This window comes from Globicephala melas, chromosome 10 (assembly GCF_963455315.2).
Source record: "Globicephala melas chromosome 10, mGloMel1.2, whole genome shotgun sequence".
Classification (NCBI taxonomy): Eukaryota; Metazoa; Chordata; class Mammalia; order Artiodactyla; family Delphinidae; genus Globicephala; species Globicephala melas.
In genome coordinates, this window is record NC_083323.1 from 50129742 (window position 1) to 50153946 (window position 24205).

The 24205-nt window shown below is 37.5% G+C and overlaps 2 protein-coding genes across 3 annotated transcripts in view; one reads left to right on the forward strand and one right to left on the reverse strand.

The window, feature by feature from the left end:
- The window catches only part of IRAK3 (interleukin 1 receptor associated kinase 3), a 65237-nt gene extending 63217 nt beyond the window's left edge, over positions 1-2020 (reverse strand). Inside the window, exon 1 of the mRNA XM_030866365.2 lies at positions 1708-2020. The gene's annotated coding sequence lies outside the window, so the exon portion shown is untranslated. The remainder of the gene's footprint in view (positions 1-1707) is intronic.
- On the forward strand, positions 1893-23567 carry TMBIM4 (transmembrane BAX inhibitor motif containing 4). 2 transcript variants are annotated; one of them, XM_030866367.2, is made up of 7 exons: positions 1895-2088; positions 10198-10306; positions 11683-11788; positions 13040-13073; positions 15396-15513; positions 19554-19599; positions 20137-23567. In XM_030866367.2, the coding sequence occupies exons 1-7, from the start codon at positions 1992-1994 to the stop codon at positions 20341-20343; spliced, it is 717 nt and encodes a 238-aa protein (XP_030722227.1). In that variant the 5' UTR covers positions 1895-1991; the 3' UTR covers positions 20344-23567. The 2 variants fall into 2 exon arrangements, with proteins under 2 accessions (XP_030722229.1, XP_030722227.1); XM_030866369.3 differs by lacking the exon at positions 19554-19599 and having other exon boundaries at positions 1893-2088; positions 20159-23567.
- Positions 23568-24205: the final 638 nt, after the last annotated feature.

The following is a 24205-nucleotide window of genomic DNA, read 5'->3' on the forward strand; positions in this document are numbered from 1 at the left end:
AAATGGTAAGAGGTAGGAGATCAAACTTTGCTGATGGTGCTTTTAGTCAATAAGACAATGGGTTTGGACTTTCCTGGTGGCACAGTGGTTAAGAATCCGCCTGCCAATTCAGGGGACACGGGTTTGAGCCCTGGTCCAGGAAGAACCCACATGCTGCAGAGCAGCTAAGCTTGTCTGCCACAACTACTGAGCCTGCGCTCTAGAGCCCGTGAGCCACAATTATGGAGCCCACAAGCTACAACTACTGAAGCCCGCGTGCCTAGAACCCATGCTCTGCAACAGGAGAAGCCACCGCAATAAGCCTGTGCACCGCAATGAAAAGTAGCCCCCGCTCGCCGCAACTAGAGAAAAGCCGGAGCACAGCGACAAAGACCTAACACAGCCAAAAATAAAAAATAAATAAAATATATAAATTTTTTTTAAAAAAGCAAAAGAGTATGACATTAAAAAAAAAAAGATGGTGGGTTCCCAGAACAACTCTGGTTAGTTCTATATAATAAATCCTATTATGACTTTATATTAAAATGAGTAATGTGTTTTTGAAATGCCTGTAAAATCATAAAAGGTAAGTTTTTTTTGCTTGTCTTTATGGAATTGAGGTTAGTTCTTTTTTTTCGTTGTTTTATTTTATTTAATTTATTTATTTTTGGCTGCATTGCTGTGCGTGGGCTTTCTTCTAGTTGTGGTGAGTGGGGGCTACTCTTCTCTGAGGTGCGCGGGCTTCTCATTGCAGTGGCTTCTCTTGTGGAGCACGGGCTCTAGGCACGGGGGCTTCAGTAGTTGTGGCACGCGGGCTCAGTAGTTGTGGCACACGGGCTCAGTAGTTGTGGCGCACGGGCTTAGTTGCTCTACGGCATGTGGGATCTTCCCGGAGCAGAGCTCGAACCTGTGTCCCCTGCATTGGCAGGCAGATTCTTAACCACTGCACCACCAGGGAAGCCCTGGGGAAGCCCTGAGTTTAGTTCTTTAGACAAAAGCTTCCAATAACATCAAGTTTAAGGATTTGGTTTCAGAATAGACCGTTCCACAGCTATTCAGAGTTTTACTTGCTAAGTCTTTTTGAGTGTTATGGTTAAAGTGAGGATGGCAAATGTGGGTGTATCAAAGTAAATGCGTCATAAAAATTCCAAGGGATCCTGGGATGATATTACTCTGTGTATATCTACACCTCATCTTTGTACTGAAATGACAGTAATACCATGAATATTCACTCTGATCCATCGTGTTTGCCACCATCATTTCTTTTATTAGTACAGCAACATCCCTTCTTCCCTGGCTGTGGTCGTGACTCTACAATGTATTCTACATTTGGCAGACAGTGATCTGGCCTTTATCTATTCAGCCTCATACTTTGCCATCTGTGCCCTACTCATACTGAGCTTTGCTCTCTGCTCCCCGCCGCCTTGCAGATGTTGGTCCCTTGAGAACCTACCTACATCACTCCACGCTTTCCTGGTTGGCTCTGACTTGTCTTCCAGGATTAAACATTATCTCATTAAGAAAGCCTGGTTTATAGAAAGTGCTCAATAATTTTAGGGATTGTTATTATTAAAAATAGTGCAAATAAAATCAACTATACTTCAATAAAAATAATGTAATTAAAAGTGTCTCTCTAATGTGATTATTGACAGAGTATATGAATGAGACGGGTATTTGTTGAAAGGAAGGATGAATGGGACTTCGCTTTTATCACTTTTAGCAACTCACCAGGTCAGAAGATTGAAGAAGCTTGTGGAGGAAAATCTGAGAAAACCTTCACTTCAGATGACGCCGAGAATGTAACTCGTTTTCTCTCCCACCCTCGTCTGAAGCCATCTCCTTTTCCTCAGCCTAACTGAAGTTTTGAGGCGAGATCATCGATTAGTTGGGGCTTGGCTCGGCCGCAGCCGCTCGGCTAGTTGGGGCTGGACCGCCTCCTCCGGAAGTGGCTTGGAGGCTGTTGTGCTGGTGTTGTCTGCCCTCGGAAAGGTACTTGGGTGTGCCGTTCTGACATGGCGGACCCTAAACCCTGCTACCCCTGCTCCTCCATCGAGGACGACTTCAACTATGGCAGCTGCGTGGCCTCCGCCAGCGTGCACATCCGAATGGGTACGTCGCCGGGCCCGTCTCGGCCGCGCCTAGTCGGTCCCGCCGCGCCGCCGGCCTCGGAGGCGAGCATCCTCACCGGCCGGGCTCGGGGGAGAGCGCGGGTGTCCTGGGGTTCAGAGGGCAGCCTTCCCTTCTCCTGCCAGCCCCGCCGGCTCGGAGGAAGAGCGTTCTCCCTCCGCAGGGGCTCAGCGGGAGAGGAGGTGGTTCCCCAGCTGTGCGCTTAGAAACCGGAACCCATCGTGCCTTAAACCCTGTGTTCGGTGGGGAAGGGGACAGTTGAAAACCTCAGTAGCTTGAATTTGGCATCTTTCAGTTAAGAGAAACCTAGGGTTATTTTTTCGGTTAAAATAAGTTGATTATGTTATCATCGTGACATATACGTGAATGGAGTTATCTGCTTGGATGTTTTTGGTTTAGGGGGTGTGAACTTGTTTCCAGGTTCCAACGTTCTTGTCTTCTTTGCTGGATTATAAGAACTGTGAGGGCAGGGACCATATCTATCTCGTTTACTGTTTTCTCTCTGCAGGACCTAAAACTCAACATAGATGTGAGGATTATTGAGGCATTTGCTGGAAATGGAAGTTTCCTAGGTCAATCAAAATGCCATGTTAGTTATAAGTTATTATGTAATATCCCGCGGGTAGAAATTATTTTGAACTTAAAATGCTCAGCTTCATGTAAGTGGAATTCATTGTCCGCTCTAGTTCAGCCAATTGATCACAGAAGCTGCAGCAGATTTTCATCCTATCCGGCAGCTGGAACTTGTTCTGGGAGAGGACTTATGAAGCACTCATGCGCTAAGAATCTTGATCTGTATTTCTGGAAGTGAATTTTGGATCTATTTTGGCAATAGAACTCAGTTTTTTTAATAAAAATTTTTTAATTGTGGTAAAATACATAGTACATTAAAAATTTATCATCTTAACCATTTTTAAGTGTACAGTTCAGTGTGTAGTGTTAAATATATTCACATTGTTATGCAACTAATCACCAGAACTTTTTCATCTTGCAAAACTGAAACTCTGTACCCATCAAACAACTTGCCACTTTCCCCTCTCCCAAGCCCCACCACTCTACTTTTTTGTTTTATGAATTTGACCACTCTAGATAACTTCATATAAGTGGAATCATCAGTATTCGTCTTTTTGTGACTAGTATATTTCAATTAGCATATTTTCAGGGTGTGTTCATTTTATAGCATGCGTCAGAGTTTCCTTTTTAAGGCTGAATAATTTTCCATTGTATTATTTGTATATCAGGAAAATACAGTTTTCCATTGTATTACTTCTATTATTGCACCCTCACCAACACTGAGCTCATCAAACTTTTTAGTATCTGGCAATCTGGTAGATCAGGGGTTGGCAAACATTTTCTACAAAGGGCCAAATGGTAAATATTTTCAGCTTTGTGGGTTCTAAGGACACTGTGGCACAGCTCTGCCATCGTGGTGCAAGAGCAGCCATAGAGGACACACACATGACAGTGTGACTGCCCAGTAACGCCTACAAAGTCAGGTGATGTGCTGGGTTTCGCCCTTAGCTGTAGTTTACTGACTCTTGTTGTGTTACTGACTCTGTAGTTTACTGACTCTTGTTATCTTGTTTTAATCTACATTTCTTTAGCTAGGTGAGTGCAGGTGAGCGTTTTTTCTTTGTTTACGCAACTTTCTTGGGCTCCCTACCAATATTAGGGATATAGCAGTAACCAGATAATATTTCAGTTCTCTAGAGCTGTTATTTGGGTGGAGGAGTAGGGGAGATAGACCCTAAAGAGTCAAGCAAACAAATAGACTACTAACAGTGATAAGTTCTCTGAAGAAAAGAAACAGTGATGGAGTAGACTCTAGGGTCTAGAATAGCAGCAGTTTTAGTTCAGGAATGGCCAGGAAAAGAACTCGTAAAGGAGATGGCAGTTGTGTTGTACTGGAAGGAGCTAGCCAGGTGTATTAGTTATCTATTGCTTTATTAAAAATTACCCCAAATTTTAGACGCTTAAAACAACACATAGTTATTACCTCACACAGTTTCTGAGAGTCAGGAATCTGGGAGAGGTTTAGCTAGGTGGCTGTGGCGCAGGGTGTCTCATGAGAGTCCACTCAAGGTGTGGGCTGGGACTGCAATCAGCTAAGCCTTGACTAGTCTGGAGGATCCGCTTCCTGGAAACCTCATTCATGCAGATGTTGACAGAGGCCTTAGTTCTTTGCCACATGACATTTCCATAGGCTGCATGAGTGTCATGGGCATGGTGGCTGGCTTCCTCGAGAGCAAGCAATCCGTGAGAGACCATCGAGGAAGCTACAGTGTCTTTTATGACCTAGTCAGGGCAGTCCCACACACCATCACATCTTCCTTATTGTATTTATTAGAAGCAAGTTCCTAAGTCCAGTCCACATTCAAGGGGAGGGTATTTAGGCTCCACCTTTTGAAGATGTGTCAAAGAACTTACAGGCATATTTATTTCCCTCTGGCTACAAATTATTTTTCTTTCTTCCACATGCAAGCTAAGCCCCTCTAAAAGTCTTATCCTATTATAACATCAGCTCAAAGTTCAGAATCTTGTTATCTAAAGGTATGGATGAGGCTCCTTGCCTATGGTTCCTTAAGTATAGCTCGTATGAGTACATTTCCTCTCAGACTCTGTGGAACTAAAGAATTTTTTAATTACCTGTATCCACACACCCAACATCCAAAGGTAAGACAAGCATAATTTGGTGGTATTTTTGCCAATAAAATTCTTCAGAAAACTTTGTGGGTCTCCTATGATTCTTACTGAGGTTCACTCCATTAGATAAAAGCCACACCCAAATGTCTTAGAGTGAGTTTTGGCTGAGATGATGAGTGACTGTTTCCTCAAGCCTCTCAGAAGCCCTATTGTTTGAATGATTTTTTCTGAGGTACAATGTTGGATATTTGTGAGGTTCGTTTTGTTTTGTTTTCTTTTTGGCTGCACCACGCGGCGTGGGGGATCTTAGTTCCCTGACCAGGGCTGGAACTCATGCCCCCTGCAGTGGAAGCGCAGTCTTAACCACTGGACCGCCAGGTAAGTCCCTTTGTGACGTTCTAACAAAGGATTTTATCATCACGTGCTGTGTCATCTCTTGCATTTTAGTATGAGCAGCAAGAAGGCAGCAAGTGCATGCTCTGTCTGGAAATCTCCTTACTTTGATCACCACTTCATTAGGCACATCTTCTACTTTCCATGTTCCCACAGGTGACAGTGTTGCTAAATTTTTTGCCGGTACATAACAAGGATTCTGTTTCCTCCAGTTTCCATAAGATTTTCCTCTCTTTACGTCCTTACCCACAGCCTCTGTAAAGGCGTCATCCTTCTATAGTTTCTTCAAGGCTCTTTGAGCTTTTACCTCAAAGACCTACCCACTTCTACCCACTACCTGGTTCCAAAGCCTCTTCCATATTTTAGGTTTTTGGTACAGCAGCATCCCACTTCCAGGTACCAAAATCTGTATTAGTCTTTATTGCTGTGTAACAAATTACCACAAAACTTACTGGCTTGAGTAAATGTTTATTATCAGTTTTTAAGAGCCAGGCAGCTGAGGGATTCTAGCTCAGGATTTGTCATAGGTGTAGTCAGGATGCTGGCTGAGGCTGCAGTCATCTGAAGTCCTGACTGGTGGTGAAGGATACGCTTGCAGGAAGGCACACTCACATCACTATTAGCAGAAGGCTTCAGTTTCTCACTGGCTGTTGGCAGGAGACCTCACTTTCTCATGGATCTTTCCAGAGGGCTGCTTGAGGTTTCTCAAAGCATTGGCAGCTGGCTTCTCCTACAGTGTTCATTCTCAGTGGGGACAGCCTCCAAGAGGATGAAAATTGGTTCCTGAGGTGGAGAGCAAAAAATCTCAGGTATTTCAATGGTTTGTAGCCTTCCAAAGAGTTGTAATACATAAACATATGTACAGTATATTTGTGGCATTAAATTTTTTTTTTTAATTTGGCCATGGTACGTGGCTTTTGGGATCCTAGTTCCCCGACCAGGGATTGAACCTGGGCCCTCAGCAGTGAAAGTGTGGAGTCCTCACCACTGGACTGCCAGGGAAGTCCCTGTGGCATTAAAATTTTATTGGAGGGCTATTAGGATAAAAACGTTCAGAAGGCTTCTTAGATGGGCAATTAAGAAAAAAGGTTGATAAACACTGCTCTAGAGCAAGTGATCTAAGAAAGAGCAAGTAGGTAGCCATATTGCCTTAAAAATTTTTTTTATTGAGGTATAGTTGACAGGTGTTGCCTTTTATGACTTAGAAATAATACACACTGCCACTTCTGCCTTATTCTTTTTGTTAGAAGTGAGTCACTTGAAGGGAGTGTCAAAAGTTAAACCATCATTTCATGTAAAGAATGATAAGGGCATTTCAGGCAGAGGAAACAGCAAGGGCAAAGGCCCAGAAGCAGGAAGGATTTGGCATGTTTGGGGAGCAGAAAGGTGGCTATTGAGGGTAATGCATGGTGAGGAAGAGGAAGAGTAGTATATGAGATGAGTTTAGAGAGGTTCCATATCATGTAGGGCCTGTAGGCCCCATAAAATCTTCAAAGTTTTATTCTAAGTTTAAGGGAAGCCATTAAAAGTAGTTAAGCAGGGAGTCACGTGATATGGATTACTTTACAAAAAGATTGCTGACAGCTGTGGAGAATGGGTTGGGCCTACAGGTGGGAACAGTGAAAGCACAGAGACCAATTAGAAGGCTGCTTTAATAGTCCAGGTGAGAGATCATAAGACTGGAGAGGCTGCAGAGGAGACCAGAGGTGGTCGACTTTGCAGGTGGAAGCTATGGTAGTTGTTGATGGATTGGGAAAAGGGAGGGGAATGAGAGATGACTCCTACATTTTTGGCTTGGGGGATGTTGGTGCTGGTTACAGATTGGGTAGAAATGAAGAGTTCCTGGTTTAGCCTGTTAAGTTTGAGTAGAAAGGGGAGAAGTAGAAGGGGAGAAATTAGGACTCAAAAAAAAAAAAAGAAATTGAAAGATTGTTGTTTGGCTTGTTTTCTTTTCATATCAGATCTTTTATTTTTCCCTGTGAGCTGCATATGTATATCTTTTGCCACTTTTTATGTTAGTTATTCAAAATGGGTATCAGGTGTTACTTTTTGTGAGATTTTATTTAAGTTCTCATTTTTAAAGAGTATAGAAAAGCTGTGATTTAGAGTATCTGCATAAGGATTATTTTTATGATGAATTTATTGGCTTAGCATAGGTTTCCTTTTTTTTTTTTTTTGATTTTATTTTTGGCTGCGTTTGGTCTTCCTTGCTGCGTGTGGGCTTTCTCTAGTTGCGGCGAGTGGGGGCTACTCTTCGTTGCGGTGCGCGGGCTTCTCGTTGCGGTGGCTTCTCTTGTTGCGGAGCACGGGCTCTAGGTGCACGGGATTCAGTAGTTGTGGCTCGCGGGCCCTAGAGCGCAGCCTCAGTGGTTGTGGCTCCCGGGCCCTAGAGCGTGAGCTCACTAGTTTTGGCACACGGGCTTAGTTGCTCCGCGGCATGTGGGATCTTCCCGGACCAGGGCTTGAACCCGTATCCCCTGCATTGGCAGGCGGATTCTTAACCACTGTGCCACCAGCGAAGCCCCCTGCATAGGTTTCTTTAAAATGTTTTTCTATTACAAAAGTAATAAATATTTATTGGTGATATATTAAAAAAACAGATTAGGAAAGAACTGAACATGGAAATCACCCTCAGTCATACTGCCCAAAGAAAACCATTATTAACACCTTCACTTGTATTCTTCCAGTCTTTGATCACATATGCACTTGTGCACGCGCACATATACAAATAAACATTAAACACACTGTTTTGACTGTAGAACAGGTCCATAAAATGTTAAGGATTAACATTGACTTTCACTGCTTAACTGAGAATATATATTATGTGCAATGGGTTTGAGTTACATAAGGTACATTGTAGGGTATCAGAAGTAAAGAATATGATCTTTTTACAGTCCAGAAAATCCCTTGGGGGAGTAATGGTTTGACCTTTGGTTTAGAATTAAATTTGTGGAAACATAGCCCAAATAACATTGTCTGTGGCAGATTCTTTGCTTTTTTGAAAAAGGCAGAAACGACTTCCCAAAGCTTGCAGACATCAGGGCCTTTTTAAGAAAGTAAGTTGTAGATCGGTTGTGGAGATGAACACTATTTATCTCCTTTTTGTTCAAAATTACCGCTGCCTAGGCCAAAGTAGGACTGATTCTCACTGTGATTATGAGTCACTGGTTACGATATACGTTCATTAAAACCTGTTTAAGACATGAGGAAAAACTCACTATGTTTTGGAAAGGGTGCCAGAAGGAAACACTGATTAAGATTTAATTGCGGGGTCTTCCCTGGTGGCGCAGTAGTTGAGAGTCCGCCTGCTGATGCAGGGGACACAGGTTCGTGCCCTGGTCCGGGAAGATCCCGCATGCCGCAGAGCGGCTGGGCCTGTGAGCGGCTGGGCCTGTGAGCCATGGCCGCTGAGCCTGCGCGTCTGGAGCCTGTGCTCCGCAACGGAAGAGGCCACAACAGTGAGAGGCCCGCGTATTGAAGAAAAAAAAAAAAAAAAGATTTAATTGCGGGGTCTTTAAGAATTAAATCTTTAGTATTTATGAAAATTCCCTTATTCTTATGAAATATTTATTTTATTATTCGATATTTGGCAGACACGCCGTCAAAGCACTTCATCATTCCTTGACGAACCAGGTCTTTGGTAGGAATTTTTTTCAAAGAGAACATTTATCATATTCGCCTTGTCATGAGAGTCAAGAGACAATATCACATCTTTTGTTGGGTAAAAGTCATTCAATAGTGTTTTTCTTGCCTAAGAACAATGCTCTATAGAAGTTATGTGGCTCCATTATTGTTTCAGAATAAGACCTTTTCCCTGACTGGCAAGATTCACTTTTCATTAATTCAATATAAGTTTATTTAAAAGCATATAAAATTTAATGAGTATTTATTCTGTGCCAACTCCTTGGCTGGGTGCTAGGAGTATAAAAATTAATATTATTATCCTATTATTAGGGAGATTTTTAGTCTTTACAGTCTAATAGTGAAAGACAATTAGACGTATCACTATAAAATAAAGTGACTAGAAGTATATTTAGGGTCCCTTGGGAACATGAGGAACATTTAATTCAGACTGGGGAACTGAGAAAGGCTGAATTTTTTTTTTTAAACATTATTTATTTGTTTGGCTGCATTGGGTCTTAGTTGCGGCCTGCGGCATCTTTTAGTTGCGGCATGCAGGCTCTTAATTGTGGCATGCCAGATCTAGTTCCCTGACCAGGGATCGAACACAGGCCCCCTGCAGTGGGAGTGCCGAGTCTTAACCAGTGGACCACTAGGGAAGTCCCGAGAAAGGGTGAATCTTGAAAGATGATTAGCAGTTTGTTAAGGAGAGGTGAGAACTGTTGTTAATGTTTTATTTCTGAAGCTGGTGGTGAGTTGGGTGTTCACTGTATCATTTATGTCATCTGTAGCTCAGAAGACGTTAATAAGTATTTTTAGATCATTAGGCCTTGGAGTTGATATTTGGAGTTGATATATGGATGTCGGTAATATTTTGGAAGTAAGAATTTCTTACATAGAAACTAGAGGTAAAGGTACTAGAAGTGAGAAATAAAAATAGGTGAGTGAAAATAGGTTTAAATATTGTTTGCCTTTTATGGAGAAGTTCATTTTGGGGAAACATTTGTATTGCTTGGAAATTAAGATTTCTTTTTTAATTTTATATCTAACCATATGCTTTCTATTCCTGCTTTTCAGTTTCAACATAGCTTCGTTCTTTAAAATGTTCTGTTTTTAATCTTTTGCTTTGTTGTATGTTTTACAAATATGCATTTAATGTTTTCTTTTTATTTTGATGAAAACATTTGTATTCTGGCCCATTAACTTAATTTTTTTTAAGCTCATGCTTCCTGGAGGATAGTTATCACTTAAAATTTTCGATTTTTGGGGGAGGCGTTTTTTTGTTTTTAGTTTTAGTTACAGATTGCATTATTTGGATTAAGATTTTAAAAAGAATTCATATAACAAGTTAATGTTTCTAAGAAGAAATTTGATCTTGCTGTTCTTTGATAAATGCTTAAGAAAATAGTCATGTGTAACTTTTTTCTCTTTCAGGCTTTCTAAGAAAAGTCTACAGCATCCTTTCTCTGCAAGTTCTCTTAACTACAGTGACATCCACGTTTTTTTTATACTTTGATTCTATACGGACATTTGTTCATGAAAGGTAAGGTAATGACATGGTTCTGAATCATTTTCAGCCATTGCATATCACTGAAAGGGCATAATATGAGCAAAGTTAGTTTTTTTTTTTCTATTAACTTTTAAGGTTAGAACGTAAAAAAGGTTCATTATTAGCTCTTGTAAATAAGTTTTGATAAGGAAAATGTTCTACGATATGGTATTTACCTCTAAACTTTTTAGCTTAATTTCATAGGGTTAAGTCCTCATTTCCTGGAATAGTGTTAAGAATTTTTAACTGTGTATGCAGTTTTTCTAAGTCTTAGTTTTTTGTGTGTTTATTAGACTTATGCCCTGTCCCCAAAGCCCAAGACAGTGCTTGAAAAGTAAAGGTACTTAAAAAACGTTTAACTTACCTTAGTGTTGGTTCACAATTAGGAAAATTTCACTGAAAAGTTTTCAAAGGAGTTCCGTATGATTCATCCCTAATTTGTTTAAGATTTGACCTCCAAAATAATTATTTCCACGGCTAAAAGTAATGTACGTTCTTTATATTAAAGGAAAGGAAAAGTAGAGAATGAATATTTTCTTAGAAGTAGATAATTTCTATTCTCCCTTTACGAAAGGGGAATCTTGAACTATTAGTTTGCTATTTGGAGTAAAGTTCTTTAATTTAAATTACAGCTATATAGTAAATACCCAAAAAAAGTAGTTAGGTATAAAATTGGTTTATTATTTAATAGTTTTTATGTATTGTATTTTAGTTTAAAAAAGCAGTATGCTAATTGCAAAAATTATTAAAGTATGTTAGAAGTTCATGAAGTAAAAAGGCTAAGTCTTTCCCATTCATTGTGGGGAAGATTCTTCTTTTTTTTTTTAATTAATTTATTTTTATTTATTTATTTTTGGCTGCGTTGGGTCTTTGTTCCTGCTCACGGACTTTCTCTAGTTGCGACGGATGGGGGCTACTCTTTGTTGCAGTGTGTGGACTTCTCATTGCAGTGGCTTCTCTTGCGGAGCCTGCAGGATTCAGTAATTGTGGCACGTGGGCTCAGTAGTTGTGGCTCACAGGCTCTAGAGCGCAGGCTCAGTAGTTGTGGTACATGGGCTTATTGCTCTGAGGCATGTGGGATCTTTCCGGACTAGGGCTCTAACCTGTGTCCCCTGCATTGAAAGGCAGATTCTTAACCACTGCGCCACCAGGGAAGTCCCTGTGGGGAAGATTCTTTGTCTTCCTGCTCCTCCCCATCTCACAGTCCTCAAATTTTCCCCATGGAAAAATAATTTCTTTTGACAGTTTGGTGTAGATCCTTTCAGATTTTTTTTTCCTGTACTTTCACAAATACATAGACAAATTTTATTAAATTGGATAAAACTATAGTATTTTTAAACTTGAGAATGATTTAATTTTTTGTCTTTCAGTCCTGCCTTAATTTTGGTGTGTGCCCTTGGATCTTTGGGTTTGATTTTAGCCTTGACTTTAAACAGACATAAGCATCCCCTTAACCTGTACCTGCTTTTTGGATTTGTGAGTACTTTGACAATATCTGTTCCTTTAACATTTATTCCTGAGTTTTAAATGTATTTATTTAATTGAATGCATATACATGTGTTACAGTAACAGAACAAAATTAATGAGTTTTTAAAAAAAATTCAAGGCTTTACCTTTATGATAATCTTCTATCAGATAAAATCTAACTAGAGTAAGCATATAAAACAAAGATATGTAATTAAGGGGAAAGAGAAGCTAGAGGATGAAGCTCAATATCCCTAACTCTTATTTAGGATATGAGTTTAGCTACTTTTGACATGGCTTAAACAATGACAAAATAACAATGGCTTAAACAAGATGGTTTACTTCTCTTTCATATAAAAATCTGAGTGACTGTTTAGGGAAGTTCTCAGGGGCCCATTCATCTGCTGTGGTTCAGACATCTCTAAAAGTGTTGCATGGTATAAGATAGCTCACCACCATATCTACATTCTATCCATTTATTTAAAAAAATGAAAAGAGAAAGGCGAGAGCAAGCCTTTTTGCTTTTTGAAGTTGTATGCCTCTCTGCTCACATTCTGTTGACTAGAATATAGTCTTGTGACCAGATCTAGCTGCAAGGGAGGCTGAAAAATGTAATGATTAATCTGAACAGTTGTGTATTGAGGCAAAAATTCTGTTACTAAGGAAGAAAGAAAAAAGAATATTCAGAGACAGTTTAAGACTCTGCCACACCAAAGTACTACTTAAATATTTTATTCTTCCTGTGTTTATTTGTGTGAGGTAGTGAGGTTTTTATAAATGTGCATGTGATTTGCAGTTTCATTTTTATTTACATTATAGTGAGTGAGAAAAATAGAATTTTCCATATTACTTTTAGAATCTTCCTGTTACAGATATGAAAAATCTAGTTGAGTTCAAGGAGTAATGGGATCACAGTTAGAATCTAAATATTCTCACAGGAGTTCCCTGGCGATCCAGTCGTTAGGATGTGGCGCTTTCACTGCTGTGGCCTGGGTTCAGTCGCTGGTCAGGGAACTAAGATCCTGCAAGTTGTGCTGCACAGCCAAAAACAAAAGGAATTCTGAATATTCTCATTTAATACATTGAGGTCTCATTTTCATTATAGTGGGCTTATTATCTGTCCCATATACTTCACAAGGCTGCTCTGAAGCTAAAATGAGATCATGCATATGGAATCACATTGAACTCCTGGAAATTAGAACATGTACATAACATAGTATAAATTTTACATGCATCTATGTAATTTCAATTTCTTTTTCTTAGACACTGTTGGAAGCTCTGACTGTGGCCTTCGTTGGTAAGCCATAATTATGCTTCCATATGTAACAGTAACTTTTTAATGTTGGTAAATGTTTTGGATAAAAACGTGTTTGGGGCTAAAGCTTACCATCATGAAATGTCATATTAAAAAATATGGCATAGGATGAAGAATTCCTAAAATATAAGCAAAAATTAAATGTTTATGTAGTTAACTGAGTTTAGAGGAAGTGGAAAAGAATTAGGAAGACAATAGGAATAAGAACAGTATTCATTTTGTTTATCCATTTGTGAAAATAAGACAACCATAGCTAATCTTTTCCCTTATTTAAAGGGAGCTTAGAAGAATTGATAACATGTTTGGAGCCATGTACTTTCATCACATAAGCTCAGTATCTCAAATTGTCTGCATTGAACTGTACTTTATTATTATATCCTCATATTTCATCAAATGGCACTACAAGAAACAGTGTTCATTTCTGTTTTGTATTTTGTGTTAAATATATATTTAAAAGGAAGTATCTGTTATAGTTACTTGATGTACTCTATGTAATGCCTCAAGTAAAAAGTTTTGTGATTTATTAACAATAAAAATTCTTATTAACTCAGAATGATTAATCTGGCATACTAAAAAGATCAGAATTGACTATTACTCTCAACAACAGTAAATTGTTGATCCTTATTGTTAATATATTTATCTCTTCCTATTTTGTCATTACTGTTTTTAACTTTTTTATGCCAGTTTTATTGGATCTATTTTTTGGTAATTCATCTCTTCCTTTTATAAAAGAATCAGAATATAAATAAATAATAATAACAACTAAAAAAAATAGGGTTGAAATTTCTCAGCATAGAAAGGAAGTATTATTAATATTTACTTATTATTAGTGTTATTATCTATTAATGTTACTATTAATGTTATTATCAAGTCCATCTCTGTCTTCTCTGGCTCCCACCATTTGTAAGGGATGTAGGAGAGAGATTTATTTCAGGGTTATTGGAATCCACCTAATCTTACACTGAAATTTCTAATGAGAAGCAAAAGTGATTTCATGGTTTACCTTTTCTTTGTTCATCTTCCTAACCCTGTAATGGCATAAGTAGAGAAAGTCCAATTAGTTAGCATTTAGGAATAGAAAGAACTGAATAATTAATCCCCCTCAAATTAAAAATTACTTAAATGGTTTTGGGTCCAAAGTATGTAATTTCCTTTAAAGAGGTTATAATTTAGTATTCTGTTAAAATGTTAAGCAGTTGTATTACAGTAGCCATAGTCAATCCAGATGGTCATTCTAAAACTTCAGAAGGGAATTCGTTATATATTCAGTAAACCCCCAATAATGTACTCCAAGATAATGCAGATTTGGATATAAAGCAATTAGTGGTTGGTTTCTGTTCCCTGTGGTATTGGTAAACGGCAGACAGCCCCAGACAGCCCCAATATTTTTCTTGCCTAGGAATTCCCAGCCAGCCACAGGACCCAGAACCATCCCTACTGATATATATATATTTTTTTAACTTTTTATTTTATATTGGAGTATAGTTGATTAACAATGTTGTGTTAGTTTCAGGTGTACAACAAAGTGATTCAATTGTACATATACATGTATCTATTCTTTTTTAAATTCTTTTCCCAGTTAGGTTGTTATAGAATATCCTATTGATATTTAAGCCAGAGTTGACAGTCACCACTGTCAACTATGGTGATAAACTGCAGTGGGGACAGAAATGGATGAGAATCATTTCACCATATCCCCCAAACTCCTAAACCAACTAGCTGTGTAATATCTCTCTAGTCATTTCTTTAACTTCATAATAACATGACCCCTTATGTTGTATATTTTGGAGCCTGTTTATTGCACTATGGGTGTGGTTTTACTGTACCAGCATTGAAGACTGAATAAGGAATCTTTCCATAATTGTTTTTATTAGGAGTAGTACACGACAAAATAAGGCATTTCTGTTATATGACGGAAAAAAAACTTTTTTTTTTACATCCTCCCATACACTAACATTTCTTTTTTAAAAAAATTGAAGTATAGTTGATTTATAATATTTTATTAGTTTCAAGTGTACAAAGAAACCAATACTTTTTTTTTTAACATCTCTATTGGGGTATAATTGCTTTACAATGGTGCGTTAGTTTCTGCTTTATAACAGAGTGAATCAGCTATACATATACATGTATCCCCATATCTCCTCCCTCTTCTGTCTCCCTCCCACCTTCCCTATTCCACCCCTCTGGGTGGTCACAAAGCACGAGCTGATCTCCCTGTGCTATGTGGCTGCTTCCCACTAGAAAAAAACTTTTATATTGAGTATGTTTGTATGTATTTTAAATCAGTGTTTTGTAATTTTACAGTTACTTTCTATGATGTGTATATTGTTCTGCAAGCTTTTATACTGACTACTGCAGTATTTCTTGGCTTGACTGTATGTACTCTACAATCTAAGAGAGATTTCAGCAAATTTGGAGCAGGGTAAGTTATCTATATCATGGTTATGATAGATAAGTATATTTAGTATTACCTAGTTTTGAGAGAAGTTCTATATTGTTAGCTTTGGATACTTTAAAAATGGAGGGTAATGAGAGGTCATCCCTTTGAGTACTCTCCCAGAGCATGCTAGGAGATGGAAAGTGGCTTTGAGTCTTTTGCTTCCCCCGTATTGAAAGGGAAGTGAATGCGAAAAAATTTAAGCCTTCTAGAGAGGCTAGGCTTGCATGCTTTATAAATGGTATGAAATTTACCTAAATTACTTAGATTTTTGTCTTAACATAACTGTTACCAAATGTTACTTCTACATCTTTGTGGCAAAAGCAAGGTAATTGTGATCCAGGAGTCTGCATGAACTTTAAAATCTTTTTGATCCATCTAAATTAACCTGTATCATTCTTCAAACTAATTAATATAGGGAATGATCCTTTTTATACTAGGATAATGGTACTGTATCGCCCTCACCTTGGTAAGAATGCATAGACTCTTTCCTAAGTTCACAATGGCCTTCTGTTGGCACATAATCACTCAAACATTTTCTGTTCTTTTTCCAGTTACAACACTAAAAATTTACAAGTGGTCTAGTTTTACAAAACTTTCTTTCCTCCCCCTTTTTTTCTGGTAATCCAGATTACCAGAAGTCTCTTGGGGGTAAAATATAGTTGGTCAGCCAACACTGACAATTGTGCAGGGTGCTTATAGTTCTATTAGAATGGAGTTTGATTTAGGGAGAGGCAACATGTTTTTTTTTCCTTTCCTGTCTTATATGTATGTTGGGGGGGTGTTTTTTATATATTTGTATGTTATGTATGATTTATGATGTATATGTGGTTTCTCTCTCTGCTTCTTCCCATCCCAATCTCCATAAGTACCCCTTCCTCCCATCCACTCTACTATAGACTCTAGAACTCCTTATATATCTTCCTTATATTTTAGCCTCTTCAGAATAAATTCTTTCTTCTTCCTTATCTCAGCTGAAACTCGATTCCTCCCTGAGAACACTGTTCTCTAGCTGCTCATTCCCCCACACCCTATGTTGTTTGGGATGGGGGGTTAGTATTGAAAACTGCTTCAGTCCCCTAATGCTCCTTTCATTGTTCCTCAGCATGCTGGACATTCATTGCTTTAAGGTTTATGCTGTCTGGCTATATGCTTCATACTCTTGCTCATTACTGTTACTCATTCCCTTTTTGGTCAAGCCTCCCTCATGCTTTAAAGACGTTAGCATCAAACTGCATTTTAGGCCCATCCATTACCTTAGCTTCTTGATATCTCTGGACCTCTATCTACTTTGGCAGCTTTCATCTTCCTGCCGTGTCCACATCGTAGATGTCACATCATAGTGATTGTCATCACTAGGGGTTGTTTCATTGCTGAAATCTTAAATATCAGTGTCTCATTTTCTTTCTTCACCTTCTGTCCTCTATTTCTTTCATTTCTTTACTCCCACAACACCTGTCTCCCGTGCCTGTTCTTCAGCTACTGCTATTGCTGTTATAAACCACTCTTCATCTCAGACCTAAGAGTCGCATGTCTTCTACTTAACATCCATGAAATTCTGCCAGACTAACTTACTAGCTTACAAGTAGGTAAAATTCCAGTTGCTTCACAGTTCTTAATACCACCTTCCCCATACTCCTTGGTGCAGAAGCTTTGGAGTTTCCCTAGGGTTTAAGTATGAAAAAGCAGGTCCTGAGTCCTTTTCAATCCTGAAGGATCTATATGGTGAGGTGGCAAGATACATCAGTCTAACTTAAGTATACCAGATGTATCCAAGAAATTCTGTGGCCATTCCAGCAAGAAAACTGAGAGCTGGAATCTCACCATGCCCTTGATTCACCAAAGTGGATTATAATACTATGTATGTTTAATTTCTGATTTAATTCTGTTGCTAAAGAACATATTTTATATGATTTCAGTCTTTTGGCATTTATTGAGATTCATTTTATGATATCTTGGTAAATGTTCTTTGCGTACTAGAGGAGAATGTATATTTTGCTGTTGTTAGATGAGTGTTTAATAAATGTCAATTAGGTCAAGTTGCTTGATAGCATTATTCAAGTCTTCTGCAGGCTTACTAATTTTCTGCCTGCTTATTCTATCAGTTAATGCAAAAGTGGTGTTGAAATCTCCAACTACAAGTATGGCTTGGTTTGTTTCTCCTATTAATTCTGTAAGTTTTGCTTCATGTTATTTGAAGCTCTGTTTTTATATGCATAAATATTCAGGATTGTATGTCCTCTTGATGATCCCCTTATCATCATGAAGGGGTTATCTCTGGTAATATTCTTGCCCTAAAATCTACTTTGTTAACATAGCCACCCCAGCTTTCTATTGATTGTGTTAGCATGGTATATCTTTTTCCATCCTTTTATATATAGCTTATTTGTGTCTTTAGAGTTAAAATCGTTTTCTCGCAGGCAGCATATGGTTGGATCTTACTTTTTGTCCAATCTGATCATCTCTGCTATTAATTGGCTTGTTTAGACCATTTATATTTAATGTGATTTTTGATATGGTTGGACTTAAGCCTACTCTGTTGCCACTTGTTTTCTTTCTGTTTGTCCTATCTATTCTTTGTTACTTTGTTTCTTTTCTCCTCTTTTTCTTTTGGATTATTTAATTCCATTCATCTCCTTTATTAGTTATTAGCTGTAGTTCTTTTAAATAGAGGTTGCTTTAGGTTTTACAGTATACATCTTTAAATTATCATAGTCTGCCTTCAAGAATATACCATTTCATGCGCAGTATACTTAGGTTGCTTCTCTTCTACCTTTGTGCTATTGTTGCCATAACTTTGTTCCACATATGTTATAAACCTCATGATACATTATTATTATTTTTGCTCTTTTATTTTTAACTCTTTAAGAGATTTAAAATATAGACAAAGCCTTTTATGTTCACCCACATATTTACTGTTTCTGTTGTTCTCCATTTCTTTGTGTAGATCCAAATTTCCATCTAATATTTTTCTGTCTGAGGGATTTCCTTTTAACATTTCTTATAGTGCTGGTCTGTTAGTGTCAGCTTTTGTGTGTCTGCAGAAAAATCTTCATTTTACTTTTGTTTTTGAGAGTAATTTTTGCTGGTGCAGAATTCTAGGTTTGGGCTTTTTCTTGCTTTCAGTACTCTAAAGATGTCACTCCACTGTATTCTGGCTTGGGTAGTTCTGACAAGAAGTCTGCTTTTTTATCTTTGTGTCTCTACATAATATGTCTTTTATCCCCTAGCTACCTTTAACATTTCCTTCGTAATTTTCAGTAATATGATTAACATTTTCAGTAATCTGATTATGATATTCCTTGGTGTGTTTTTCTCACATTTCTTCTGCTTCTTGGATCTGTCAGTGTAAAGTTTTAATCAAATTTGGAACATTTTTGGCCATTATTTCTTCAAACATTTTTAAGTTCCCCTTCTTTCTCCTCTCTGTTGAGACTCCAACTACATATTTGCTAACCTTCTTGATGTTGTCCCACAGTTCACTGGTGCTCTGTTCATTTTTTTTTTCTAGCCTTTTTTTCTCTGATTCATTCTGGTTAGTGTCTGTTGCTGTTTTCAAGTTCAATAATCTTCTTCAGTGTCTAAACTGTTGTTAATCCCAATCACTCTAATGGATATGCATGTTCACAGAAAAATTTGTTATTGTTATTTGGTTAAAAAATGCAATTTTGTTTCATTTGTTCATTTATAGATTTTCTCTGTTCATTTATAGATTTTTAATTTCTAGAAGAATTAAAATACTTCTAATGATTTTTAGCTTATGTCAATATTTATGTTCCAATTGAAAACTTTAAAAATGATACTCTTAACTAGTTTTGTACACCATAAAAACAAATGTTGAATAGATAGCTGTTCTTTCCATTTCTGGGTGTTCTACAGTATTCATTGTACAGTAAAGAATTCTTACATTTCACTTATCAGGCAAATATCAGAATGGATTTATTTCTTCAGAAAATGTTGAATGGGTTTACAAAGTTTTTTGGTTAGGAACAATATTCTAAATTATTAATATTTTGTTTTTATAGACTATTTGCTACTTTGTGGATTTTGTGCTTGTCAGGAATCTTGAAGGTAAGTTGTTTTAGGATGGTAACTTGAAATATAAATAATCTCAAAAAGCTATAAGAAGCATCTTATGGTCAGACGCTTGGTTATAATTATCTGGGAACATTTGTATGTAGAATGAATTTAAAATGATATTTTAAAAAATCAAGGTCTTATGCCAATATTATTGATGGAAAGGAAGATGAATGAACAAAATGAGTTAAATTACATAGAAAGAGGCCCTCACTTGTAATTGCTAACCTTCAAGTGGCACATGTAATTCTGAATAAGAAATATATTTTAAATTATTTATATTTGGAATGCTACTGTTCAAAGTCAGGTGGGTAATTTAATAAAAGGAGGATATCCATTGGTTCATCCATTCACCCTTTCATACAACAGTAGTGGACCTGCCTTGCCTTTTTCTACTTTTAACATTTGTATTCAAAGTTGTACAGAATTATTAAATACATAGGTAGAATATATAACTTAAGAGCAAGTAACTTAAGTATTCTTAATGCTGTTTTTAAATATAAAATTATTATTTTAATCTCTTGCCTATAGGTATTTTTTTACAGTGAGACAGTGGAGTTGGTCTTGGCTGCTGTAGGAGCCCTTCTTTTCTGTGGATTCATCATCTATGACACACACTCCTTGATGCATAGGCTGTCACCTGAAGAGTATGTATTAGCTGCCATCAGCCTCTACTTGGATATCATCAATCTATTCTTGCACCTGTTGCGGGTTTTGGAAGCAGTTAATAAAAAGTGATTGAAAGCAGTGTATAGAAACTGATTCATTAAGTAATAAAGTTTGAGATATAACTAACTATTAAATACTTTTAAGATTTTATTTGTATGCCATGTACTATATTATAAAGTATAAATCTCCTTTTACTAGGAGATTTTAATCTTATTTAGAAAGGAAAAAGTATAAAAGATAAATTCCAGAGAATTATTCAGTATTAAAATTATATTAAAATGTTAATGACATTTCATTATTAAATGATATATTAAAAATTAAAATTCTGCTTGACAGTCAGATATTTTGACATAAAATATTATTAGTTTTTTAAAGTATAGGTTTCATTTAAAACTTATAGCAGTATACCAGTGACCAATGAAACTTCGGCAAATTCCTGACTGCATTAGTTTGCTAGGGTGTCATAACAAAGTACCAAAGCACCAAAGAGTGCGTGGCTTAAACAGAAATTTATTTTATTACAGTTTTGGAGGTTAGAAGTCTGAGGTCAAGGTTGTCAGCAGGGTTGGTTTCTTCTGAGGCCTCTTTCTTGGCCGGTAGCTGGTCATCTCCGTCTTCCCGTGGACTTCTCTCTGTACTTGTCTGTGTCCAAATTTCCTCTTCTTATAAGGACACCAGTCATATTGGATTAGGGCCCATCCTAATGACCTCAGTTTACTTTAACTACCTCTTTATAAAGATTCTGTCTCCAAATACAGTCACATTCTGAGGTACTAGGAGTTAGGACTTTGCAGTGCTCCTAATGTTTGTGTCCCCCGAAATAATTTGTTGAAACCTGATGCCCACTTGTGATGGTATGAGGAGGTAGGGCTTTTGGGATGTGCTTATTAGGTCATGAGGGTGGAGTTTTCATGAATGGGATTAGTACTCTTATAAAAGAGACCCCACAGAGATCCCTTACTCTTTCTGCCACATGAGGTGACGGCGAAAAGACACAGTCTATGAACCAGGAAGAGGGCCTTTAAACTAGACACTGAATATGCCTGCTAAACTTCCCAGCCTCTAGAACTGTGAGAAATAAATTTCTGTTGTTTATAAACCACCCAGTCTCTAGTGTTTTGTTTTGGCTGCCCGAATAGACTGAGACAGACTTCATCATATGAATTTTCAGGGGATGCAACTCAGCACATAACACTAAGCATTAAACTATTAAACTGAAATAAATTAGTAGTATATAGCTTTAGCCTTTGGTGAGTTTCAGATGTAAAATTGACTCCATCACTATCAATTAATTTTTGAATACCCAGTTGCATAATGCTATACTCAAGTTTAACATAGCATCATAGGTAAGAGAATTTAAATTGGAATCCTCACTAGGCAACTTACTGGTGATGTGACCTTTGGCAAGTTACTTACTCTTCCTTACTTATGTCTTTTACCTTATCTTTATAATGGGAATAATAACACCTACTTTATTGGCTGTTACAAGGATTAAATGAGATGGATATATCATATAAACTAAGTGCTTATTAACGTCAGCTGCTGTTGTTAATTAATGTTATTGTTGGTCCAAAGGGAGAATGTACTGAATTGTGACTAGAGACCATAAATAAGCAAATGGAGATTTGACATTTAAAAAATATAAAACAATACCATTTTTCATCCAGTAAATTATTGTTTGGTTTGCGAAATGTAGTTTCTTTAATAAAAATCGTATAGACATGTAATTAATTTTTTTAATGACAGGTAAACTTTTAAAAATTTATCTTCCTGGTATGACAAATGTTGTAATTTCTAAGAGTGTAAAGAGATCACAAGACCAAGAAGTTTGACAACCACTGGTGTATTTATTATGTTTTGTAAATCGACCATAGTTATTCATACATTCTTCTGTTAATGAATTTTATATGGTTCCTCCTTTTTTACTGTCACAATCAGTACTGCCATGTGTACATCCCTGTGTGTGTCCCAGTGTGCATAGATATGAGAGTTTGCATAGGTAGGGAATATACCTAGGAGCAGAATTGCTGAATACAAGGGCATATGCAACCTCAATTTTTTACAGCAAGTAAAGGTGAAAATACCTAGACTCCACAAATAATAAAAAAGGGGAATTAGCAGGGCTTGGACAGAGTGACAGGTAACTGTAAAATGTACCAAGTGCAGCCAGGGAGGTAGGAGGAAAACAGGGAAGAGCGGTATCTGAGAACTGTTTTTATTGAATATAATTTGGGGAAAGAAGTGCAGTGGGCCCTGTCTGCCTGCCTTCATTTCTTTTCTGCAGACCTCACACCTGGCTTTTATCCACTTGATCCACTTCTGGGGATTAGTGGTGTCAGCAGCCAGTTGTGGGCCTTTTTGGAGCAGCTGGGAAGTTCTTGTTGTTTGTTCATCTTTAAAGCTTTGTTTTGAAGTCCCTGTCACCTAGTGCCTGGGCAGCTTGGAGTCACCATCTGAATCCCATTCGTCTTCCTAGTCCTTACTAAGGGATTATTCAAATCAGGAATTCCATGGGCGAGACCTGACTGTAGAGGCCTCATTAGCTGGTGCCAGTAGTGTAGCATGGCTTTGAGATGGGAAACCATTCTGCTTCCTATGAGGTATTCAGTGCGACCCACTGTGCCTCCTGTCCCACAGGCTCCTCCTAGCTCTGTGATGGAGCTGAAGCAATGTCCAGTTTGACCCTTAAGCTTTATCCTACCATCAGGGGTTAAAGACAGTAGTTTAATTCCCATCATCTTTGTATACCCAGCATAGTGCCTATCGCAGAATGCATACTCAAGTGTGTGAATGAGGGAATGAATTAAGGATATTTAAATATAGCAAGGCCATTTAACTATTCTGTTAGAACTGCTTTTATACAAACTGGTGAGGAACATGTTCAAAAAGGTTTTTTTCTCAATAATGCAATCTAGGATTCAGCCTTTTAAAACATCAGTAATGCAGAATTATGGCCTATATTTAACACTATGACATTTTCATAATAGATAAACTTTTTTCTCTTTTTCGGTGGCAAGTATCTATTCAAAAGTCTTGGCCTGGTATGTTAAGCAAGATGCAGTCAATTTGGACTATCTGAAAGTGAGCTTTCTCTGATTTAAAATGCAATGTAAACATGTATTTTTGGGAAAAGTGGCCAGATCTAACATATAGTTAACTTTAAAATAGAAATTCACTTGCTGTATAGGAACTTCTTAATCTCTAAAGAAAGCAGGTTTTTCAACCATGTTTTTTTTTTTTTAATATACTGCATGTTATGAGCTTTTTCCAGCCTCTGTTTAAAAAAACAAAAACAACTTGCTGTAGTTTGAGTTTATTAATTTCCACATGATGCATGGTTTCTTCAAGGACACAAATTTAAAGAAAAAAGGGACCCATAAATTGTCTCAGAATGAACTTTTACTAGTAACCAGACAGGAGTTTACTAGGCCATGATTAAAGACAATTCATTTACTGGTTTTTGGTGTATGTTGTAAATCTCTAGAAAATACTGCTTACAAATAGTCCCGTGCATCTTGAATTTATTATGTGAAAATGATGTGAGCGGCCATTTGTTGAGCTCTTATATCCCCTACCTAGGATTATTAGGTTGTATTAGCTTCATTCTATAGATAAGGAAATCCAGGCTCTGAGATAGTACTCATATCACTCACAAGGAAGTGTTAGAACCATAAATACCACAGACCTGTACGGTTCCAAAGGCAGTGATATTAGGAGCATATGTAAAATAATAACAAAAAGAACTGGTGTTGTTTGTGATCAGCGTGACCGTCACCGAAGCCGAGTGTCCTAGGCTAAGTATTGTGTCTGGTATACATTAGTGATTAGCCAGTAAACACTGATTGAACTGAATTAGTTTGATCATTTTACCCTTTGAACTTGTCTTCGGATGAGAAAGGGGTTTTTGTTTTGGGTAACAGCTTTGAGGTAT